Source organism: Taeniopygia guttata, chromosome 19, assembly GCF_048771995.1.
Source record: "Taeniopygia guttata chromosome 19, bTaeGut7.mat, whole genome shotgun sequence".
Taxonomy (NCBI): domain Eukaryota; kingdom Metazoa; phylum Chordata; class Aves; order Passeriformes; family Estrildidae; genus Taeniopygia; species Taeniopygia guttata.
Window position 1 is genome coordinate 5,016,353 of NC_133044.1, and position 23,744 is coordinate 5,040,096.

The 23,744-nt window shown below is 46.6% G+C and overlaps 1 protein-coding gene across 1 annotated transcript in view; it reads right to left on the bottom strand.

Annotated features, from left to right (window-relative positions):
- Positions 1-8,962: 8,962 nt before the first annotated feature.
- Positions 8,963-23,744, bottom strand: part of LRRC75A (leucine rich repeat containing 75A) — a 60,222-nt gene continuing 45,440 nt past the window's right edge. Inside the window, exon 4 of the mRNA XM_030287891.4 lies at positions 8,963-11,093. Within this exon, the coding sequence (XP_030143751.4) occupies positions 10,508-11,093 (586 nt within the window). The 3' untranslated portion in view covers positions 8,963-10,507. The remainder of the gene's footprint in view (positions 11,094-23,744) is intronic.

Here is a 23,744-nt window from a genome sequence, read left to right on the forward strand (position 1 = left end):
TGTTTTGTCACTTGACTGCATTAATTTGCTGTAAGATGAAGAAGATGCACCCAAGATTGCTGTGGTTCACTGTCAGCGGGGTTTAGTGTGGTAATTAAAGTTCAAACAAGACACCAAGAGAGTGATTACTGCAGAGACCAGCCCTTCAATACTCTGACAGCCAGAGCAGAAAATGGAGCTGCATCTGTAGCTTGTTTTCAGGCTTGCTATTTGTCATTTTGATCTCAAACTTGAATTTAAATTCTGCTGCAGAAGCAAAGTTCAAGGGTTAGGGGGAATCTTGGGAACTTAAAGATGCTTAAAAGTTAAAACCAGCATTTGAGGCCAAAACTCCCAATTAGTTTAATTATGTCAGTAGAACTGGCAGGATATAACACTAAAGTGCTCCTGAGCATCCATACTGATGGTGCTGACCTTCTGCCCACGTGGTGTCAGCAGTGGGAAATTTTAGGGTGTGCTTTTTGCAAAATTTAATTCTCAACTAAACAAATTCCTCAAGAACCTGTGTTCACTGCACAGCTCCAAGTGGGAGAGCTTGGCATTGGTTTTGCCTTCCCTGTGGAGTTCAGGTGAAGCTTTGAATTGCTTTTTAATTTTGATTTTCTGACTGAAAGGTGCTGTGAGTTGGTGGTGCTCCTGTGGCATCACAGGGCTATGTCCCTGTCCCTCCAAAAGCACCAGGTGGCTGTGCTACCTCAAGGTGTAAGTTGCATGAAATGTAGAATTTCAGGAATTTCTCTTGAAGTTAGTGTTCAGAAAAACAGGCTCAGTGTTTTTCAGAGAGGTCTCCTGGTTCTACAACATGCAGGTGAATTAATCTGGATTTTTTTTCCCTTGAATTGTTACTGTAGTACATCCAGGGCTTAATGAAAACATTCAGCCTGGGCAATGGAGTAGGTAAAACATGTTTGGAATTAATTAGTTGCTCTGTATCTGAAAGGAATTGAGCAGTATGAAGAACAGGTTACTCCACTGCTTAATTAAAATTTAAAATTGCATTCTATGCGCAGTGTTTAAATAAAACTTACTTTTGCCTGATTTTAAGAGCCTGTGTATTAGAACATGTTGACATTTCTTATAATACGCACTGGGAATAAAAACAGGTTTAAAAATTAACAAGCACAAGGGTCCACCTTTTTTAAAATGTGAATCTGCAGACCATGGAGGTAACAACAGCCACATGCCCTCAGCAAAGAGAAATAATCAGCAGCTTGTTTAATGAGCTGTTTAATTTGCTCAAGGAAGGTTTGCTGCAACTTGTTTTATAATTCTTGCTTTCTAGTGTTAGAATTCTCTCATTAAAGCAGAGCAAAGTTATCTGGGAAAACTCAAATACTGAATTTACCTGGCTTTATTGAGGGTGCAGTTGGTGGTATCTGTTGGAAATAAATATTCATGAGTTTCATTTTAGCATCACTTGTTTATTGATCTAATCAAAACCAAAGTTCCTCAGCAGGGATCCTCTAGCAGACTGGGTTTTTGCTGAGATTAATGATTGGAAAAGTGTTATTTCTGTTAGAAAATGGTGCCTTTCAAACATAACAAATGTCTTCAACATTTTACTGTGATCTTCCAGGGGAGCACAGATAATTTCATGGTGCTTGAGGGGAAGAGAAATAAAACCATTCTGTTTTGATTACATTTGGAGCACTTAAAACTTAGTGTTGGGGAATAAACAGCAGACAAAAATCTGGTTTTAAAACACAATTATTTTGTATTTTCTAAAGGTTTAAAAAGAACAGTTGGCAGGAATCCCTTTGGCACTCAACAGCAGCCAACAACCCTGGATAAATCTAAAATAGATGAAAAGATTAAAGCAGAAAGAAAGAAATATGCAGCAAAGCAAAGAATGGCTGAGTGCCAGCTTTTAGCAATAAGAGAGATGGCAGTGCCATGTCTCAAATCACAATTTGAGAGAAAACATGGAGATTATCCCCAAAATCTCTGCTGTGGCTGTGGAGCTGATGGAGAGGGGCTGGAATTGTGAGGGAGGAGGAGAGGGATCCACAGGGGCAGAGCTGTAAATCACAAGCTTCACATTGCACATAAATGCTGGTTATCGTGCTTATTTCTTGATTAGTATTGTAAAGCAATCACATCTACATCAGCATGAGAATAATCACTCATGCAAAGCCATAAATTACTGTAATTAATACATGCCAGCCATTAATGGCAATGTAAAGGGGAGCTCTCTCTTGGCTTGGTGGTTGCTGTTTCAGCTGAGGCACTTCGAGCTGTAGCTGCTTAATTAGAAGGGAGGAAGGGATATCCTGTGTATCTGAGCTTTTCAGAGTGCAAGAAATTCTAAATATTGACACTTCACTCCTTTTCCCCTCAGAGCAGGAGGAAGAGCTGCTAATTTTCCAACTCTCCTCCATTTCAGAGAAGTGAGGCACAAAGGAGCTGTTTTCCAGCAAGGAATAGCATTGATGTCATGCAAGAAAAGTGTCACAGGTTTGTTTTCTCCAGCAAATGCTTTGTTACAATTTCTGAGATACCACAGGCAGCTGCTCAGAGCAAAAACTCAAAATAACCAGGGGGTCTTTGGCCTTTCTCAGGCTCAGGATGTTCTGGCACCCCATTGACCTTGTGCTGCCAGAGCTTGAGCACATTGCATGTGTTCCTGTAAAGGACAAGGTTAATGCATTATTTAATGCTCTGCTAGGACAAACATTCCCCTTCTTTGTCACTTCATGTCATTTAGTGCCTTAATTTTACGCTTGAAATCAATTTCAGCCCAACTGTAATGAACTGATCCTAAAACTGCTGAATGTGCTGGGGGTTGAACAGGTGGGGTTTGATTTAGGGCGTGCAAGGAGGGCTTTTATTGAAAAAACATTGAGGATTTTCTGCTCCTGTGCTCTAATTCAGAATAACATCTGTCCTGCTTTACCTCCTGACACTTGAGCCCACAAGATGGGGCAGTGACCAAGCTCAGAGCCTTTGAAATAAAAAGAGATTTTTGCAGCCTTAAAGATGCTTCTTTGGGGAAACTCGGTTTTACTGCTGATTCCTTCCCTGTTTCTAATAAGATTTGCAACTTTCATTACTATGTAGAGAATCCCCCACACAGTGAAAATGTCACTCTTTAATTAGCTGTTAATTAATGTTTCTTAGTGTTGGACCAGCAAAGGCTCAGTTTTTGATGCTATGCAAACTTGCAGTCATGGTCCCAGCCCCAAAGTGTTCCTGCTCTGTGATGAGAAGCCAAAGGAATTAAAACTCATTTTTATTTGATAAAAATAAAGGATTATTTGCCCTTCATTGCAGCTCCCTTTCCCTCCCATGCAGCTCAGGAGCTGCCAGGCTGTGCCTGCTCCAGGTGGATTTTGAGTCAATAAACACCCCCAGCCCAGCACCTGTGTGGAATTGAAACCTGAACAAAATGCAAATGAGAAAATCATTTAGTGGAGACTGATTTAAAATCCCTGCTGTTTTAATCAAATAGGGATGTTAAAAGTTTAATCTCCAATAATTAAGACTTTTGTTTGTTAGGCTCCTGTTATTTTTTGCAAGTCAATACTTGGATTTTTTCCATAACAGGTTTTTTTTTTTGTTTGTAATGGTTTGTGGTAAAATCATTGCACAGCACAGCTGCAACACGAACTCTGAACAAATAATGATTGATGTTTCTGAAGCTGCCTATGGCTTTCTGCTGGGTTTTCTTTGTAATTTTGATTTATTTCCCAGATTTTTTGATTGCTTTCTTGCTTGTGCTTTCCCAGATCCTGTAGGATAGTTAGTCGAGGTTTGATTTTCTTGGGTTTTTTTGTGCACATGCAAACTGCACCTAAAGATTTGTTAGTGTTGGCTTTAGGTTTGTTGGGTGCTGAACAGTGGAATAGGCTTGAGGTTTAACAGCACATTAAAGACAAATTTCCAGCTAAGCCTGAAGTTATCAGCCATAATAAGAAATAATGAATTTTCCTGGATAGCTGAAACTTTATTAATAAACACCTGAGTCAAGATAATAGTGGCACCAATGGGCATTTGGTTATCAGCCCTTATCAGACAGCAAGTGCAGTGCTGGGGCTGAGGTGATCTGTGAGCTGTTTAATGCAGCTCACAACAGCAGCAGCAGCTGAAATATCCAATATAAATGCTTTACATCTGTGCCTCCATCTGATAATTCTGCAGCAGTCTGCAGAGTTCCACATCACCTCGTTCCAGATGAGAAACTGGAGCTGGAAGCCCTGCTGGGAGCAGGCAGAGGATTTGGTCAGTCATTGGATAAAGCAATTTTCCTGAACTGTGTCAAATCAGGTGTTTTATTCCTTTCACCCATGGCAGTAAATAATAAACTCTTTGTGCTGAGAGAAATGCAGGGATACCTGCTGGGAAGATGATGGGAATTGTTTCAAAGCTGGGAGTGAGGTGGGACCTTTGAAATGCACAGTGATGGAAGCCCCTGCAACAAGGTAGCTGCACTTTGAATTTAATTAATTTAATCTATGCAGGCACCTCCCCACCAGCCTGTTTGCTGCTGTGCTTTGGAGGAAGATGCTCTGTGCTTGCAGGAGGTGAAATAAAGCTTCGGTGGCAGGGCCAGGCTGTTTGGAAATGCAAAACAGAAGCTGCATCAAGGGCAGGGATTTCAAAGGTGCTGCTTTTATACTCAGAAAGGTCTTTGGAGATGACAACAACAACGTGGTGTCACCTGGCAACAAGTCAGAGGCTGGAGCTGAGGCAAAAGAAGGATTTCAGGGAGGAGAACAGGGCTGAAGAGCCACCAACAACACCAAAATGGTTTGGAGAATGGATGTCACACCAAGGTGAGGTGACAGCTGTGGGCTGGTGGCTGCCCCTGCCCTGGAAGTTCAGCCCATTTTGGGGGTTGGCACAGAAAGAAAAGATAATATTTGCATTTCAGCCCCCAGCTCTGCTGTTTCTGTGCCTGTGGTGGAGGGGAGCTCTGAGCCTGCAGGAAAGCACAGCTTGGGAAAATCCTGAGCCTTGGAATTGGTAATTTAACAAGCAGGTGGGTACAGTGAAACTGAAACAACAAAAAAGGAATGGTGAAGTCCTCCTCTTGGTAAGTGATGTGTGCATGCACACAGCCCAGGCAGAGGCCTTTTGTTCTGTGAGTGTGAAGCCTGTCCACCTCTGGGATTTTCTGCCTGTCTCTCCACATGCAGAACTCCCCAGCAGTGGGGTGCTGTGGGATCAGGAGGCAGAGCCCTGGGGGAGCAGGTACCAGAGTGTGATTGATTCTTTGCTGCCTTGTTTTTCATTTCTAGGAGAGCTGGAATTGCAGCTCTTGCCTCAGTGAGTTACCAGACAAGGAGCAGCTGCCCAAGGGAAGCTCATTCCTGGTGATGCAGCTGGGGTTTCCACATCTCTTCTAGCCCAATACCCCATAGATTTCCATCCATCCCTGAGTCTCTGGATGTCTATGCCAGGAATTTGGGCCTGTAGGAAGATGCTTTGAGGTTTTAATTATGTAGATTGTGTTTAGGATGGCTGTGAGTGCTGTTTGGAAAATCCTGATCACAAAGCACCTTCCCAAATTCTTGCCCAGAGCCAGAGGAACCCTGGTTTTCCCTGGAGAAGGACAGAGCTGACAAGGGAGAACCAGGAATTAAGTGGTTTTACAGCACACACCTTGAAAATCCAGTGATAAATGCCCAGGCCAAACCTTCAGTGAATTAAATATTAATATTTCTCTCCTCTTTTGTAAACCTCCAATCTATTTGTCTTTCCAATAACAGCTCCCTGAGAGCTGCCACGTGTACTCACTGAAGGCTGGGATTGCTCATCACAACCTGCTGGATGCAAACCAGTCCACAGGTTTATTTTTTCCTCAGGTTGAGTTAATAAAACAGCAAAAAAGAAAGAAGGTCCAGAAGCCACAGGATCAATAAGCTGTTAGCAGCCAAGAAAACTCAGCAAACTGCACACATAATTAAGGGCTGTAGTGAACAGGTTGCATCTTTTCTGACTATCAAATCAGGTCTTCAATTTTATGTAAAACTATCAGCTGAGCTGAAGGTAAAACCAGCTGTGTCTCTATGTATTTACAGTGGGGGGATAAAAAGGGATAAAAAATAGGGGGATAAAAAAAGTGGGATAAAAAATGCACGCCCAGGACTGCCAGAAGGGACTGCAAACAAAGTCCTTCCAATTCCCCATCCTTCAGGGGTAACTGAGCCATGGGCTGGTGGAGTTGGCACATCAAAAATGACACTTTATTCCTAAATACCTTTCCTGCAGTGCCAGCTTGGGATCCGGGATTCCTGCAGTGAGGAAAGCTCTTGTGTTCCACCTCGAGAACAAACCCTGTGCTAACGTGTTACAGAAACAGATCCCACAATGGTTTGGGTCAGAGGGGAGATAAAGCCCATTTCATTCCAGCATTCTGCTGTGGGCAGGGACACTAATCCAGGTTGTTGCAAGCCCTGTCCAGCCTGGGGATATCCTTCCATTTATTCATGGTAATTAATTAATGTTAATGTGCCTGGAGCTGGGTCCCCCTAGGAAGTGAGGCTGGAGCCTGGCTGGAGGCAGTCAGAGCACGGTGAGGGATGGCTCTGTCCTTCAGAATTTCCTGTTAAAGACATTTCACAGAGCTGGAAAGCGCCTCTCCTCTTGCTCTGTACAGCCTGCTGGTGGAAATCATCCCCCAGGCACAGAGAAACCCCACTGCCCTTGGAGTGAGGGAAAAGGATCACAGGATGCCATCCTTGTACCAGAGAGGTTGGGAGGAGATTTCAGCTGTTGCTCACCAAGGAACATTTCACTGCAGACCTTGGGTCAGTTGTTTTTACCCCTTTTCCCTAAGTTTGATATGTGAATTCTGCTAATTAGGTCAATTAGTTTCCTTGGCAATGGCAGATCCCAGCTAATGGAGCAGGGGAGTGTTTGTGTTTCCAGGGTAGGAGTGCTCCTGAGCAGGAGCTCACAACCTCCTGCTGCTACTGGAACAGGGGTAATGGAGCCCTGGGGAGCCCTGGAGGGGTTTTGCCTCTCTCCAGGGGCAGTTTTTGTGGGATAACCCAGCGTGGTGGCACTGCCTGGGACAGCCTGAGCCGCTGCTGCCTCCCGTGGTGTCCCCTTAATCCTTTAGGTCACTTTTTGGCTCTTCCTCTGGGAAAGGTTGGTGTCTGGGCAATTTTGGGTTGACATTTGCTGACTTCTGCCCCTGAGCAGCAGCGATGCTTTTGGCCTAAGTATTTTGTGCTTCTGGACATCCCCAGCAGCATTTTTGTGTCTCCCTCTGCTCTCCCACACACGCCCTGCTCGGGGGTGACTTTTCCCAGCCCTCTTTCCTGCTCCCAACCATCCTCTGGCAATGCAACCCTCATTTTAAATGAATAACCACCTTCAAACCCAGCCAGCCTTGGTGCAAACCCTTCCCAGATCACCCAGCTGGCAGGAGCTCTCTGGAATCAGCCCTTTCATGGCTCTCACCCCTCTCTCATTCCCTCCCTGCTGTTTCCATTTCCCTCACTGTGGGCTCCTCAATCTGCACAGAATGATTTCCAATTACATTTTTGTTGCTGAGGCCATAAATCTCCTCCCCAGGCTGGTTTGCTTGATGCCCAGGCAGAGCTGTGGTGCTGGTGGGGAGAGAACCAACCAAGCCAGGCTGAGGCTTTTTATGCTTTATTTATTTTATGGTGGCCCTTTCCTCCTCTCCTTGACAAGAAATGACCTCATTCTGCTTTCATATTCTAACAGCAGTGATTTTCAGTCCTTGAATCCTTCATGTAAGGCCAGTTAAAAGCTTCTGACCCAAAGCAGCAGCCCAGAGCAGCCCAGGGAACATTGATTATATGTGGAGTGAGCCCTGAGCTTGTTTTGATGTTGATGAGCTGGGAAAGGAAGCATCTCACTCTGCCTTCTTCGAAAAAAAAAACCCCAACCAAACCCCACCCTGTGCTGAGCCCACAGGATCATCATTATCCTGAAGTGCACTAAGTGGATAATTGAACTAATCCACACTGTGAGGGAGGCACTGATGAGCCAAAGCTTTTATAACCAACTCTCCACAACAGCTCTGCTTTTTTTTTTTTTTGTTCCCTTTTTCCATGGAAGTAATTTGGTGCATCCTCCAGCATGCACGGATATATTGATAAAAATCCCTTCCCAGCTCTTTCTCTGTCTCAGAAGGGCTAAATCCTCACTGGGCACAGGGATTTTGTCAGTACCAGTGGAACAGAGGTGGCTCAAGCAGTGCAACACCTGCACAGGGCAAAGGCTGTGGGATCTCCCTTTGGAGATATTGAAATTATTTCTCCATGGCTGATGTGTTTCCCAGCAGGTGGAAGCTGAGCTGGAGGGGAAATGTGGCAGGAGCAGCTCCTGGGTGGTTTTTGTCCATGAGGGAATGGAGCAAAACAGGAATAAAGGATGCAGACTTTGCTCTAAATGCAAAGTGCCTCTGGTTTGTGGATTTGTGAACTGGGGGGTCCAGGCAGCTCCTCAGGCCCTGGGTCCTGTGCAAATACTCAGCAGGGAATAAAAACCTTGCAGCACTGAGCTTGTGATTGAAATAATTTAAACAGGCAGAGGGGCTTGAGCTGTGCATGAGGAGAGCCCAGTACTGAGGCACCTGGGTAGAAAGAAGAAATTGCTGCAGTTTCTTTTTCTCTTTTTTTCTGCAAAGAGAAATCTTGTTCTTGATTAAATCCCCCTATGTTCCCCCAACTCCCTGGCCCCCATAGTTTGCTGCTGGGACAGAGCCCCTGCTGCAAATAAACAGCTTTTATTCCTTCAGGAGATAAACACCATGTGGAGCACTACCCCACTCTCAGCATTCCTTTCTCCCACATTATTTTACACACTGGCAATATTTAAAATTTAAAAGATTCTTTTATGATACTTCTGTGTCCACCTTATGCCCACCCTGATAAATGCAGCCCATAAACTGAGCTCTTTGTTTGACCAGCAGCTCTCAGCACTTTGTCCTCTGCTTTTTTCCTGGGCATTCAACCTGGACAGAGGAAAAATTCAACACTGGGTCTTTATTAAACATTATCATTTATTTTGTTTATGGATAGCTCCTTTATTTCAAACAGAAATATTCCATATTCACTGGAAAGTTGTTTTTTTTTTTTCATGCCTGTTGGAAAGAGTTAGAATTTAAAAAAAAAAAAAAAAAAAAGGAAAAAAGGCTTGGATACATGCAAATCATACTGACTGTTGCCAAATGTATTAAAAGTAGCAGAGTTTTTTCTAAGTTACCTTCTTGCAAATGGAGGGCAAACAACCACTGGCAGCCTGAAGCCCCTCTGGAAAAATGGACAGAGCAATGGGACCAAAAGTCTGTTTGCACCCAAAAAAAGCCAAGCTGGAGTCACTGCTGGGAGCTGCTCAGGGGAAGGGCTGGGGCAGGAGGTTCCCTCTGCAGAGGAATTAGCTCTGCTCCTTGGAAAACCAAGGAGAGGAAGTTTTCCCCCCTTTCCTGCCCTCCCCCAGGTTTGGGATTCAGTGAAGTTCTGGTTCCAAAAAGCCCAAGTACACATTCCAGCACTGCTGCTCTGGGGTGATCCATGTCCCACCGAAAATACACCCAAATCTCTGCCTTAGAAAAAACTGGAACATTTTAGGAACAAAGCACTTCTGGTCCAGGGGGCAACAGCCATGGCCAAGTGAGCCCAAGGTTTTCTGGGGCTTTAAATCCCAGCTGGCTGTGTGGCAGTGGCAGAGGGGATGAACCCCAGGCTTGTTTTACCTTTTTTAACCCTTCAGTACCGTGGTCTCTTTTTGTCAGTGATGCTCCTGAGCCCTGACTCCAGGATTTGTGTGTCCCTCCCAGAATGGAACAGATATTCCCATTAAAAGCTCAGGAGTTTTTACATCTGGTGGGAAACTGGGTTTTACTGGATAAATCCTGGGCAGGCACAGCTGCCAGCCTGCTTTTGGTAAGGCTGGAGGTGAGGGTGGTGTCCAGGCACGCTGTAGGCTGGGATTTAACCCTGCCCCAGGAAAACAAAGCTCTCCCTCTGGGCTGGGCTCACCATACTGGGAGGAACACCCCTGGTTTGTGCGGGAGCAGGTTTTTCACCCTGGTTTGTGTGTGAGCAGGTTTATGTTGTTTCTCAGCAGCCACACCTCTCACCAGGGATTCCTGAAGTCAGGAGTGGGAAGGATTGAAGGTTTATCCCAGGCAGGTCCCTTTGGGGTGGCTGCTGTCTGTCCATGACACGTGGGGAGCAGCTGAGATCCAGCACTGAGGACAGGGAGCCCTTCCCTGCACAGCCTGGACACCTCCCTGCTCCTTTTCTTGCCCTTCTGAGGTTTTGCAGCCCCTTGGAGACGCATTTCTGAGAGAGCCAAAAGCACAGCACACCACTAATGCTTCAAAACACCTGGCCAGCTGTTAGAAAATACAGACACTCTACGTGATCACTTTTATGTGTTCTTCAAGAAGAAAATCACTGACATTCGTGGCACAGGGGGAAGGCAGCAGCTGGGACTCTTGGAGCACCCAGGAGTGGGAACAGACGCTCCCAGCTCTGAGGTTTGAAGTCATCCTTGCTCAAGGTGCCCACCCAAGGGCTGGACATCATGTCTGTGGTGTGGCAGCACCTTGCTCCGGGCCGGGGAGCTCGCCAGCCTCGGCTGTTGTGTCCATGTGCTCGCAGTCCGTGCTGCCAGCCTGGCCTGGCGCAGCCCTCAGCTCCTCCTGGCTGTCCCCCAGCCCCTCCTGCCCCTCCACATCACTGACCTGCCCCTCCCCAAACTCCAGGATGGTCGGCAGGTTACCCTGCTTGGGGCATCGCCTCTTCAGGCTGACCAAGAAGGGTTGGGGCAGCGAGAAAATATCCACGTTATTGCCCAGATCGATCCAGGTGACGCTGGGGAACTTCTTGGGGTCCTTGAGGGTCTCGGTGAGGTCCCTGAGGATGGCCTTGGTGAGGCGGTTGCCGTTGAGGGCCAGCGTGGTGAGGCGGGGCAGGCAGCAGAGCGCGGGCAGCAGCTGCAGCAGCAGCTCGTCCGTCAGCTCCGTGAAGCACAGCTCCACCGTGTCGATGTGCTCCGAGCTGTGCTCCAGGTAGGACGTCACCCTCTCCACGTCCTTCGGGGTCAGAGGGATGCCTGACAAGTCCACGGTGTTGTCCTGGGGCTTCCCCATCAGCACGGCCTTCAAGCTGTGGAGGGGAAGGAATACACAGAATAAATAAATAGACTCTACAAATGAGTGCACAAGTCTGACTTAAACTTTTATTCTTAAAGGTGTTTTATATACAGCACATTGCACTATTTTTTAATGCATATTTAACTCTTGGTTCTACTTGCCCTCGCTTTTCATACTAATTAGGTCTACGCTTTTTGTTGGTTTTGCTCTGCTGGTCTCTTGGTGGTTTTGGGCTGGAGATCATAGTCTTCTTTACAGTTGAATTTTGAACTTTTCTGTGTATGTGTTTTTGGTTTTTTGGTGCTTATTTGTGTATTTTTGATAACTGGGGAGATATAGGAGTGTTCTTATTTAGATTTCTTGCATCCCTAAGTACTGTTTATTTATGTAAGAAGTTTTAGAAATTTACTCTTCTTTTAGCTTTTGACTCATAGTAGAGATTTCTTACTTAAAAAGGTAAAATTTAACTCGTAACTCTACAAGCTAAAATATAAATGCTTAAGTAAACGCTAAAAATCTTTATTTCAGGGGAGGCGAGGATGGGGTTAATGCGGGGTGGCTCTGATTGGGGGCAGCACTGCTGAGGGGACAAGAACAGGCATTGTGGGAAATGGATTTGTAGAAATTTATATAATGTATTATCATTTGTAACTGTATTATAATTAGGAAATAGCTTCTGATTGTGATGGCATCAATGGTAACATCTGTGTTGTCTCACCTTGTCACCACACTAAAAATGGAATAAAAGTTTTCAAAACGACTCTCAGCTGCCCCATCTCCCGGGCAGGAAAAGGGAATTGTCCAGCAAGGAGTTGTGGAGAGGTTTCATGGAGGATTTCAGCTGGGATTGATGGGGGACTGTGGGAAATGGATTTGTGGAGAGTTCCCAGGGCCTGAGAGAATGCTCACACAGTGTGTGCATCTGTGCAAACCTTGAGATAAGAAATGCTGACTTAGAAATGCCATAAAATAGGCAGATATTGTTGAGAGAGAAAGGGAACTAGAAATAAGTTTCAAAGGATGGCCTTGCAAATAAGACTGGACACTTTAGAGAAATAGAACTATGAAAAATGCATTGTAGTGGGACCCATGAGGGGTAGTTTTAGATAATTGGCTTTAATCTACAGCATGGTGTAGCAAAAAGCTGATAGGCCAAGAAACTTATAATGTAATAATAATTTTATAATATTTCTATGTAATTATAATTATAATGTAATTAAGCTTATAATGTAATTTTAAAATAGTTGGCTTCTGATTGTGATGGCGTGAATTGCAACACCTGTATTGTCTCACCCTTCTCATGGGACTGAAAATGGAATAAAAGTTTTTAGAACACCCTGGACACCTGAGGAAGAGGAAGGACCCTGTGACTCCTGTGTCAGCTTGGTGGCCTCAGGAATGTGATGAGAATTCTGTGATGCTGCTCTGGCTTCTCTGGGAATGCTTTTTCCAAGCTGCTTGTGAGGGATGACTGCCCAGAGATTCCAAAGAAGGGGGAAAATGGGAGCTTTGTCCCAAAAATCCGTGCCCATAAGTTGTGTGCCAGTTAAATCCAGAGCTGCTCCAAATCCAGAGCTGTAACTTGGTATTGGCAACTGCTTCTCTTGGATATCTGCAGCCACATCATTTTTTGGGAGCAGCCCATGTGGGATCAAGGTGATGCCTCAGTAAAAAGTTTTACCTAGCAAAAAAAACCCCCAAATTCCTCTTGTCTTGCAGTCTTTGAGCACCAAAGCAGCATCTCACTCCCAAATAAAGCACAGAGTACCCCTGTGAATCTGTGATTACCATTTCACAGCATGACAGCCAGGGGTTGATCCTGGTTCTATCCATTTTTTCCTGTAATTTCTTGTGGGATGTCTGATGTGGCTTTAAACAAGCAAAGTTAAGGAGATAACAAAGGGGGAATAGGGACAGAGGGGGAATAGGGACAGCTTCAGGACAGCTATATTTTTTTATTTGTTTTCTGCTGCTTTCAGTATTGCTGCACATTTGTTTTTCCCCTCGGAGCGTGCATAGGATTTCTGCCAGGCAGGAAAAGGGGATTTATCTCTGGGGTTCTATCCTTGTCCCCCTGAGAGGGATTTAGCTGACACCCACTGAACAGATTGATTCTCTTGGACAAGCTGCCTTTTCACCCTGCTGGTGAGCACAAAGAGCTCCTGAATCCCTGGGCTGGTCCTGGGGGCGGCTTTGCCCTCCTGTCCCTGGGGAACCAGGCAAAAAAACCCCAAAGAGGATTCCATCCAACCAGTCCCGTGCCTATTCCGAGCCAGAAAATGGAAATAAGGAGAGTTAATTTATGTTAACAAACAGCTGGAAAAGCTCCCAGCCCTGCTACAAAAGTTGGCCCCAAATCTCAGGAGGAAAATCTTAACCATTAAACAAATCCCTCTGAGCTTTAGTGGGGGATCAGTTACACCCACTTGGTTTCATCCTCACATTTAACAAGGCTGTTCCATAGGGAAAACACTGATTTTTCCCCCCCCCCAAGCTGGGTTTTTGCCCAATGTAACACCAGGATTGGGAATAGAGCCCTACACCAAGCTCACACACTGGCAGGATGCTGATTTATCCACGCTCACGCTGAGCTAAAAGCTCTGTGCCATGGAATCAGATCAGAAAATGTTGTCATAAACAGGAATATTGATGTTGAGATCAAAGGGAATTAAAAGAAAGGGGTTTCCTCCTGGTTTAAATTCATGGCAGCGCTCTCCAGCACTGCACAAATGGTGACTTGTGTCGTGTTCTGAAGGAAAATTGGGATGTTCAGCCCAATTCCTTGCAAAAAAACAGCTCAGGGAAAATGAAGAGGCAGCCCCAGAGAGTGAGGAATTACAGCAAGAAATTTGTAGAGACACCTGGTGAGAAAACTATTCATGAAAATGTCAGTGAAACGTTATTGGATGTAATGAGTCACCCCAAAAAATCCAACACAACAACAAAAAAAGGTAAAATCCTGAGATAAAAGATTTGTTCTGAAATAATGGAGTAGCAAAGATGAGTATTAAAGTGCTTTTTCAAAATCCCTCTCCAAATGATGGCAGTCAAACAATGGAGTAGATATTTGGGAAAGGAAAGAACACAAACAAATGCTAAAAATTCAGTGATAATTTTGAGTAAAGGGTTGAGAATCCCCATCCTCAGAGGGGGAATCAAGAGAAATAAATACAATTATTTAGCTGAAAGAGGGAATGTGACTTAGATAATAACATATTGTATATTGAATATCCTGTATTATTTTATATTTATATATATATATAAAATATATCCATATAATGAGGATGAATAAAACAGAAATGAGAATGAAATGCTCTTTTTGCACTCCTCTTAATGCAGGATCTGAGGACACTTCCTGATGCTGAAAGACTGAATTCTCAGGGGATAAAAGGAGCTCAAATTAACCTCCAGCCATGGGATATCCCTGAGATCAAGGACTTGGAGGGAGTCCCAAGGGGACAGGGCACTGCTGTGGCTGAGAACACCCAAAGTCATGGTAGGATTGAAAAATAAATAAACAAAAAATTTGCTTTGGACTAACTGAATTTGAGGAGCAATCAGAATTCTGCAATTCATCCACATGGAGTGACCAGAATTTGAGTTGCCAAATTCTCCAAAATTTAGAGCCAGGAAATTCCTCCTTTGGGCTCATCCTCATTTTATTATTTTTTTTTTTTTACTGAATTTTACACACACACCCAGTGTGGGCACTGCTGGAATTGCTCCTGAGCTGCTCCAGCTCCGTGGTCACAAAGGTTTATAAAAAAAGATTTATAAAAAAAGGTTTATAAACAGCACAGTTTAAAGCCTCTGTTCCCCACAGCTTGGAAAGACTTCCCTCCTCAGAGATCCTCAGGATAAAGAGGATTTTTAAAATACATAAATTTCAAAATATGGAATTTTAAAGCTCCTTTTGAGCTTACCAATAAATTCATTAAAAATTCCTAAGTCTTTGCTGCTAAGAAAGCACCAGTGGGGATTAATTATTGTGTTCTCTTCTTGTTCCAAGAGCCTTCCCAGTTTTGCCAAGGTTTGCACTTTTCCTGTCATAAACTCCAGACATCCCTGTTGTAACATCATTCCCATGCTACCCAAATTCCCAAATTCCAGCCTGTTCCTCCTGCAAAGTGTTGGATTTTGGAGGGTAGGAAGGGCAGGTTGCTCAGCCTGGAGCTCTTCATTCTGGCCCTGAAATGTGACATCAAAATCAACTTTAATATGTTTATAAAGTGATTGTGCCTGCTGGGAATGCTCTGTGGGAATCACAACCCTAAAGAGCAATTCCAAAAAAAAAAAAAAGAAAAAAAAAAATCCCCAAATATTTGGGTTGTTCCTTTGTTCCTTGGATTCAGCAAAGGAATTTTGAAGCTCAAATTGTCCCTGAAATTCCCTCTGGCTGCAGGATCCCCACAGTGACCTCCTGGGCTGCTCTGTGTTTTCACAGCTTCCCAAATCCCCAAATCCCCAAATCCCTGTGTTCTCCTTGGCTCCAGGCCTGCCCCACCTCCATGCCAGGGCTGTTTGATGGGAAAAGGGAATTTTGGGCAGCAGCAGGGCTGGCAGGGCTCCTGGGAGCCCTCCATCCATAAATCCTGGCCAGCAGGAGGAGAAGAGTCAGGAGCTGTGGCAGCTCTGGACTGGATCCATGGATCCATGGAATGCTTTGGGATGGAGGAGACCTCCCGGGGACCCCGTCCCAGCCCCTCCATGGGGGCAGATTTGGGATCAGAGCCTAAAACTCCAGATACAAACAGCACGGAAAAGGGATTTTATCCACCAGTGAGGGTTGGCCACTGCCAGCAGCACCAAGGCCTTCACCTGTGGGACAAAGGGACAGGAGAGCAGGGACAGCCCAGAGAGCAGGGACAGCCCACAGTGTCACCCCAGAGAGCAGGGACAGCCCACAGTGTCACCCCACAGAACAGGGACACCCCACAGAGCAGGGACACCCCACAGTGTCACCTCACAGTACCACCCTACAGAACCGTGTCACCCCACAGAGCAGTCTCACCTCACAATGTCACCCAAGAGCAGTGTCACCCCACAGAATGGTGTCACCCCCCCAGAGCAGTGTCACCCCACAGTGTCACCCCCACAGAGTAGGGTCACCCCACAGACCAGTGTCACCCCACAGTGTCACCCCCACAAGAGTAGAGTCACCCTACAGAGCAGGGTCACCCCATAGAGCAGGGCCACCCCACAGTGTCACCCCACAGAGCAGGGACACCTCACAATGTCACCCAAGAGCAGTGTCACCCCATGGTGTCACCCCACAGAACGGTGTCACCCCACAGAACGGTGTCACCCCACAGAGCAGTGTCACCCCACAGTGTCACCTCACAATGTCACCCAAGAGCAGTGTCACCCCACGGTGTCACCCCGCAGAACGGTGTCACCCCACAGAGCAGTGTCACCCCACGGTGTCACCACCTAGAGCATCCCACAGAGCAGGGACACCAAGAGCTGTGTCACAGAGTGGTGTCACCTCTCAGTGCCACCCCAGTGCTGGGCTCATGCTGCACTCCCTGACCCGGGAGGGCTTTCCCAGGCTGATCCCATGGAAATGCCACCCACCCTCACCCCCTGTGCCACCCCTGTCCCCTGTCCCCCAGCCCCTCGGTGTCCCCATGGTGCCATTCAGCAAAGGGACCCAAGGAAAGGACAGGAGCTGCTCAGGAATTGCATTTCTGTTCTCCCCACCTATCATAGCTACAGCAGGGGCAATTAGCAGCTCATCTGCATGTCATTTGCATGTCATTTGCATGCAGCTCCTGCTCCAGGAGCCTGGGTTGGGATGGGGAGGGAAGGGAAAGGTCCTTGCTCTGTGTCAGAACCATCATTTCCACACACCCCCCCCCCCAATTTGCTTTTATTTCCTGCTAAACAAAATGCTAAAAATAAGCACTTGGGAGCAATCAAAATGCTTTGCTATAATTATAACTCTGTTTAATTTAGTGGGGAAAAAAAATCTTCTGCTGTTGGAGAGCTCCATTTTCCTATCCCATCCTCCTCAAAATAAAATGTATTTCTATCACCCTCCCAACTATATAATTGGCTCCCAAACCTCTGATTTTATACAGAAATTGCTGGAATTTCCCCAACAAAATCTACTCCAGTGGAATAAGGAGCTGCAGCTGATAGAACCTGGATTTTGCAGGAGAGGCAATTTGCACAAATGCCCAGAGAAAACCAATCAGCAATTCAAAGGAAAACATGTTGGGCTCCTTTCTTCTGAAAATGACTCCCGGGAAGAGAATTGGTCCAAAATAAGGATTTGTGTTACAATAAATGAGAGTTTGCCATAAAACAAACAGCATTTGCTTCAGATTCTAGCACAGGAGGGAAAAAAAGGCCAGAAATACTCTTGGAAATGGATTTTTATGATTGGGTAGATACAAAAGTACCCAAATCATGTTGGATTTAGCAACTCCCCACTAGGGAAAGAAGAAGCAGTGCTGGTTAGGAAAAGAACCTTCAAATTCATTTGCAGCCCTCAGTGTCTGAAGGGAAGAGGCCACAGGAAAAGAAATCTCTAATAATTTGCTCATAAAAACACCCAGCTGGCTGCCAACATGTGTAAAAAAAGTGAAAGAAGAGGAGGAAAAAGAAAAGGGAGAGGGATGTGATGGAGAACAGCAGTGCTGGCCAGGACTCCAGCACTTTTCTGGAAAAGCAGGATGGAGGTTTCCCTAAAATCCATAATTTTAGGGGAAAAAGCCTTTCCCTTTGGTTTTGTATGTGCTTTGTTTGATTTTTGGAAGGAATGACCCCATTAACAGGCTGGGTGTGATCCCAAAAGTGAGGGGAGAGTGTGGCTGCTCCTGCTCTGTCCCCTCACCACAAATTGAGTTTTGCCACGTGGATGGAAATTGGGGCTGGTGTTAATTATCTCCATCCCACTCCAGAGCCCAAGGAGTTTTGGGATGGGGGAAACACCCAGGAACAGCCAGGCTTGAAATCCTCTCTCCTAGCCCTCAAAGTTGCCCCTGGTGTTGTCAAAAAACAGAAAAAAGAGGAAAAAAATTTGTGGAGAACTCCTTGTACCCAGGCCCTTGATGAGGGTTTGAGGTTCACACTTAGCAGAGGCTCTTTGTGTTTCCTGTTCTTTGAAATAAGTTGAATTCCATTAATAAAAAGGGGAAAACCCCAGGATTTTTGGGGGTGGGGAGATGTGGGGAGAGAAATTTCAACTCTGATCCTCCAGCCCAGTTTTCTCATCAGAACAAAAAAAAAATGAAACAAAACAGAAAAAAAAAAAAACTTCTCTCAACTGCTCTTCCTGCAATTAGGGAACGATCAGCTGCCAAAATGTGTGCCTGGGGCTTGGCTTTCCCTAAAATGTTTATTTTATTGGAGCACAGATCACATTTGGAAGAGTTTAGGCAGGCTGAGGTCCCCTCGTGCTCTGATGAGAGCCAGAGCACGAGAGGCAGCCGCCAGCCCGGCTCCCAGGGTCCTGCTTGTCCCTCTCCCTCCTTGGGAAGGGATTTTTTCCAGAGCCAGGAGCTGCCATCACCCCCTGTTTTTCCCTTTCCCCCCCCAAACCCTTGGCAGGACCCTATTCCCAGCCCAATCCTGCCCTTCCCACCAAAATCCCAACAGCTCTGGTGTCCAAAGTGAAGCCCAACACGGCTCCTGCCACGCTCAGGGTTGGATCAAGGGAAAACTCCAGCTCCTGACCCTGGGCACGGCTGGTCTGGGGGGGACAGGGACCCATGGGATGGGTCTGTGATGTCCCATGTGGGGCTGGTGGCCTCCAACCACATCCAGGGGGTCAGGACATCCAGAACATCCCAAAGGACATCCAGGGGTTTGTGCTGGAGGAGCTGCAGCAGCCGAAGGAAGAGGAGATGGACACAGTGAGGCAGCCAAGAGCCTTTCACCTGACATTTGGCCAGTTCTTAATCAAAATTGGTACATCTATCGAGCCAAAAAAGCTTTTTTTAATCAGAATTTGTACATCTATCAGGCCAAAAAGCTTTGTTTCGCCTGGTTTTCAACACCCAGGTGTTCAGCTGGCCAAGCAAACTCTGTTCCTGTGGCCACCCTGCTCCCTGCAGGGGCCCACGGTGCTCCCAGGGCTTGGGATGGGATCCCTGGGGTTTGGCAGCCTCAGGATAACGAGTCCTGGTGTTGGGAATTCCAACCCTGGGGTGCATCTGCTTCACATTAACACTGGGTCCCCCTCAGCCCAGCACAACAGAGCCACCATTGTCCCCTCACTGCCCTCCAGTGAGGAACAACAGGATACAACCTGACCCTGGCTTCAAAAGAAAAAGGGATTTTTTGGGTGGCTTTTTCATCTTCTGTTCCAATGAGAGAATTTTGTAGCACCCCTCTCCTCTGTCACTGCAGCAGAGGTTGAAACTGAATTTCTGGCACCCTGTGGGTTGCTTTTCCTGCTGGGCACACTTTTTGCTGCAGTTATTTCATTTTAAATCCCCTTCCTTTAACCCAGGGGCAGCAGAAAGCGGCTGCAGCCATTCTTGCAAAGCCAAACAAAAGGTAAAATCCAGAACAGCTTGAGCTGCCCAAAGCAAACTCCCTCTTCCATTGCTTTTGGCAGGTTATTTCCCTGCTGATGGGGGCATTTCAGCCTCCAGCTGCCCCCAAAGATGCAAACAGAGCAGGGACAGAGGTGGGGTTGGCTGGTAGAGCAGAGCAGGGATGTGATCCTGTGCCCTGAGCAGCCAAATTCTGCTGGACAAGCAGGAAAACCACAAAAAAACCTTCCCTGGATTTTCCCTGGCTGCCTGTTTGACTTCTCTGCTCCAACACAGGCCCTCCAAATGCAAATATTTTGGCTTTTTCTCTGCTCTCTGCACCCACCAGTGATGAGGGTTTGTGTCACTGGGCTCTGAGCTGGCTGTTCAAGGAATGCTGCTGCAAAGATCAGCCCAACAACAAATCTTCCCCAGTGATTTGTCCATATTATGTCCATATTATTGTGTCAACACACGCTCCCCCCCGCCCCAAGTCTCCAGCTCATCATCTTTGGGATAAGGAGCCCCACTGGAGGGGCCAGCATGACCCAGCAGCTGATGAAAGCAGAGAATGCAGGAGAGGACTGGCTCCAGATGGGCATTTCTGCCAGGCCAGGAGCTGCCAAGGGATAATCCTCATTCCCCAGGGCACGAGAGGAGTGACCTGCAGCACACAAAGGTGGATTCATCCCAAAAAACCCCCCAAGCTCTCCAGCCTGGCGCTAATCCTGGATAAGGGGAGAGTAAAACACCTGCAAGAACATATTGCCACCCTGGGCTGGACAAAAGGGATCAGCCTTGGGGCTCCTTTGACACTGGGATGTGTCAAAACACAGGCTGGCAAGGCCTGGAAAAACTTGAATGTGTCCAGAAGCTTTGGACCTTTTCCTGGAGGTGCCAAAATCCCCTTTTGAGATGCAAAAGAACCTTCTGTGCTTCAGATGCTCCAGAGGGTTGTTTTTTTCCCCCTCCATCCCATCTCCCAGGAGCCAAGGGGTGTGTGAGGATGAAGGGTTGGAGGGGAAGGGGGTGAGCCGGGTTTGTGTCACCCATGGGGACTCTCAGGGGACAGACAGAACCCCCTGTGATGACACAGCCCCCCTCACCGCTGTTGCCATCCCCATTTGCAGCGTTATTTTAAATTCCCATTCAAAGAGAGCAGCAGCAGCAGCAGTGGGAGGTGGGAATTCACCGAGTTAAAGTGATGGATGAGCTCACTAAACACCTTCATTCACCGCCTGAAAGGGCTGGGGAAATAAAATAAATGTAAAGAGTGCCTATCAAAGCTTCATCATGGAGCTTGATGGTCTTAATTGGGAAATACAGCCCGGGGTGACAGCCAGGCTGGGCTGGCGGGGGATTAAATGGGCTCTGATGCCTTCCCCCCATGGAGCAACATCCAGGCCTCAAATTGCCCCTCACCACCCAAAAAAAAAGAGTCAGTGGCTGTTTGAGACAAAACAAATCATCCCAGAGTGTCTGGACCACTTCCAAGCTGGGGGGATGAATTATTTTCCCAGCTGATTCCCTCGTTTAATAACAATTTCTACCGGTTGGTTCCCGGCCCGCAGCCCGAGTGGTGGGGATGGATTTAAATAATCCCTGCCATGTGTCCATGGAAAATCTCATTTCCACTCTGCCCAGAAGCAGAGGAGTAATTATTACCAAAAAAATAAATTAAACCCCCACACTTTTCACCATCAAAGGCCTTTTCTAATTAAGCACCGGACTAAAAAACACATTTAACGAGGCACAAGCACCCAAGTGGAAGGAGGTGGGAGAGAAGGAAAACCACCACGTTATTCCTTGATTCAGCTGCAGCAGGAGAGAGGAAGCAGGAGGATGAGGGTGGCTTGAAATCGAGATTTTAAATCCCAGGTAGTGCCTTAAAAACCTGAAGTTTGTCAGGCTGCAGCAGAAGTGTGAGGGAAAAGTCAGCAGGGAGGGATGTCCTGCTGCTCTAAATCTCCTCAACCCAGCCTCAGGTTGTTTCTGCTTTATTTCCCAGCATTTCTGGCTGACAGGAGCAGCAGAAGCAATTCAAGCCTTTGTCAGGGTCAGTATTCATCAGTGTGGGGGGATTGGTGTTTGCAGTTTGGGTCAATTGTTGTCAATTCTGGGCCACCCAGACAAGGAGCAGGGGAAGGGCTCATTTTACACATTGAGCCAGTGGAAAACCTGAAGTCCCTTGGATGTGCCAGCCCTGTGCCACCAAACCGGGTGGCATTTCAGTGGCCATGAATTATTCACAACTCAGCTTCAAATGCAGGTCTAGGTTAATGCCAGCTCCTGGCTGGGCAAGGCGTGCCAGCAGCTGCAGCCTCTCCATGGGCAGGGATAACCTCTACCCCAGAAAAAGAACTCATTTCCACCCCAAACCTGCTGGTCTGGTGGTCAAATAGTGGCAAGGAATGATTTCAGCACCTGCTGAAACCTGGTGTGGTTTGCTCAGTTTTTCCAGGAAGCAGAGGGACAGCTCCAACTGCAACAGGCACAGGAAAAATCAGATTTTCCCAGAATATCATCAACAATAACTCCCTTTATCCTGTAAAGTTCTTCAAAGGATACCTGGAGGCATTTAAAAGATGTGGAGATGTGTTCTTGGCTTAGTGGTGGACTTGATCTTAGAAGATTTTCCCAACTTTAATGATCCCACGATGGTGGCAACTCCTTTAATTGCCACAAGCCACACATTGCAGAATTATTTCTCAACCACAGCCCTCACAGATCTTTACTCCCCCAGATTTGCAGCATTCCACCTTTCCCCCACACCAGGATTTCATCTGTTCACAGCTTAGCCCTGCTTTCCTCGTGCCAAAAGTCTCTGACTCTTTAAACTCAACCAGAAGCATCACAGCATTTTCCTTCCAAGCCTCTGGAGCCTGAACTGTGCTGTTTAATGGCCTGTTCTGAATTCTCAGTGCTTTTGGGCCCTTCAGCATCATCCAGCAGGGAGAACTGGGTGGAAAAGGAATTCCTCAGGTTGGTTTTCAGCCTCTGGTTTGCTGTTGTAACATTGGCACGCTCGGGCTGCTGAGCTGGGAGCAGCTCAGGACATCCCTGTGCACTGTCAGGTCCATCCCTCCCTGCCTGACACCCCCTCCCCAGTCCTGTGCAAACCAGGGGCATCCTGACACCCTGAATTTATACCTCACTAGCCTGAAAAGAGAAATATTTAACACCAAAGCCTCTTAGTGCTGTACATTATCGACTTTAAAATGGCACCGTTTGTTTTGTTTTTTTTTTTCTCTTTTTCTTTTATTCCTCTCTCATTCAAGAAATCCATTTCCAGCTGGATGGAATCCTTCCCTTCTTCCCACTCAGCCTGTGCTGGATGATTGCTGGCCTGTTCCTCCTCTCCCTTCCAACATCACACCCCATTCCCACCAGCACAAAACATTTCACCACCACGATTTTTGCATGGTCACAAAACCCTGGGGCTGCCAGAGGGGATGTGTGCACATTAAACAGCATTTTTGGAGAAGAGATTCACTGCAATTTCTACATAACAAGGAGCTCCAGGGAGCTGCATCCCAGCTTCAGAGGGGTGGGATTTTCCCTTTTTTCTGGGAAGCAGCTTGGGCACATTCAAACCCAGGTTTAACCTTTCCACCCCACTCAAACCCATCCGTTGGGGTTCCACAAAAAAAAAAATCCCAAATCTCAGCCAGGCACATGCGAAGGACCAGCCCCAAATGTTGCTCTCGTTCAGATATCTTGGAAAATGGATTTTCCAGAAAGCAAAGGAGCAGCTTGGAAGCCACCCAGGCCATCAGAGAGGAGACACAGCAGGGGCTGTGCCTGCAGCCAGGCATGTGCCAAAGGGAATCAACTCAAGGGGCAGCAGGGTGAGGAGGAGCACTGGGAACAGAACAACTGACAGGGCACATCAGGGTTTGTTCCCAGCCCAGCCATAAGAGAAAGAGAAAAGTCACATCTTGAGTAGCTATAAAAATCCAAAATGGGCAGATGGAGGAAATGCCCCATGGCCATGGGGGAGAGCGAGGTGAGCAGGACAGAGGTGAGGAAAAGGGCATTCCTGGGATAAAATTACATCCAACTTTTTCTCCTAACTCCTTACTGGTACCTCAAAAAGTTCATTTTTTTCCTCTTTGTGTGCCCTGAACCCCATCAAAGTTCCTCATTTGCTGTGTGGGGAAAAGTCAAATCCCACAGCCCTG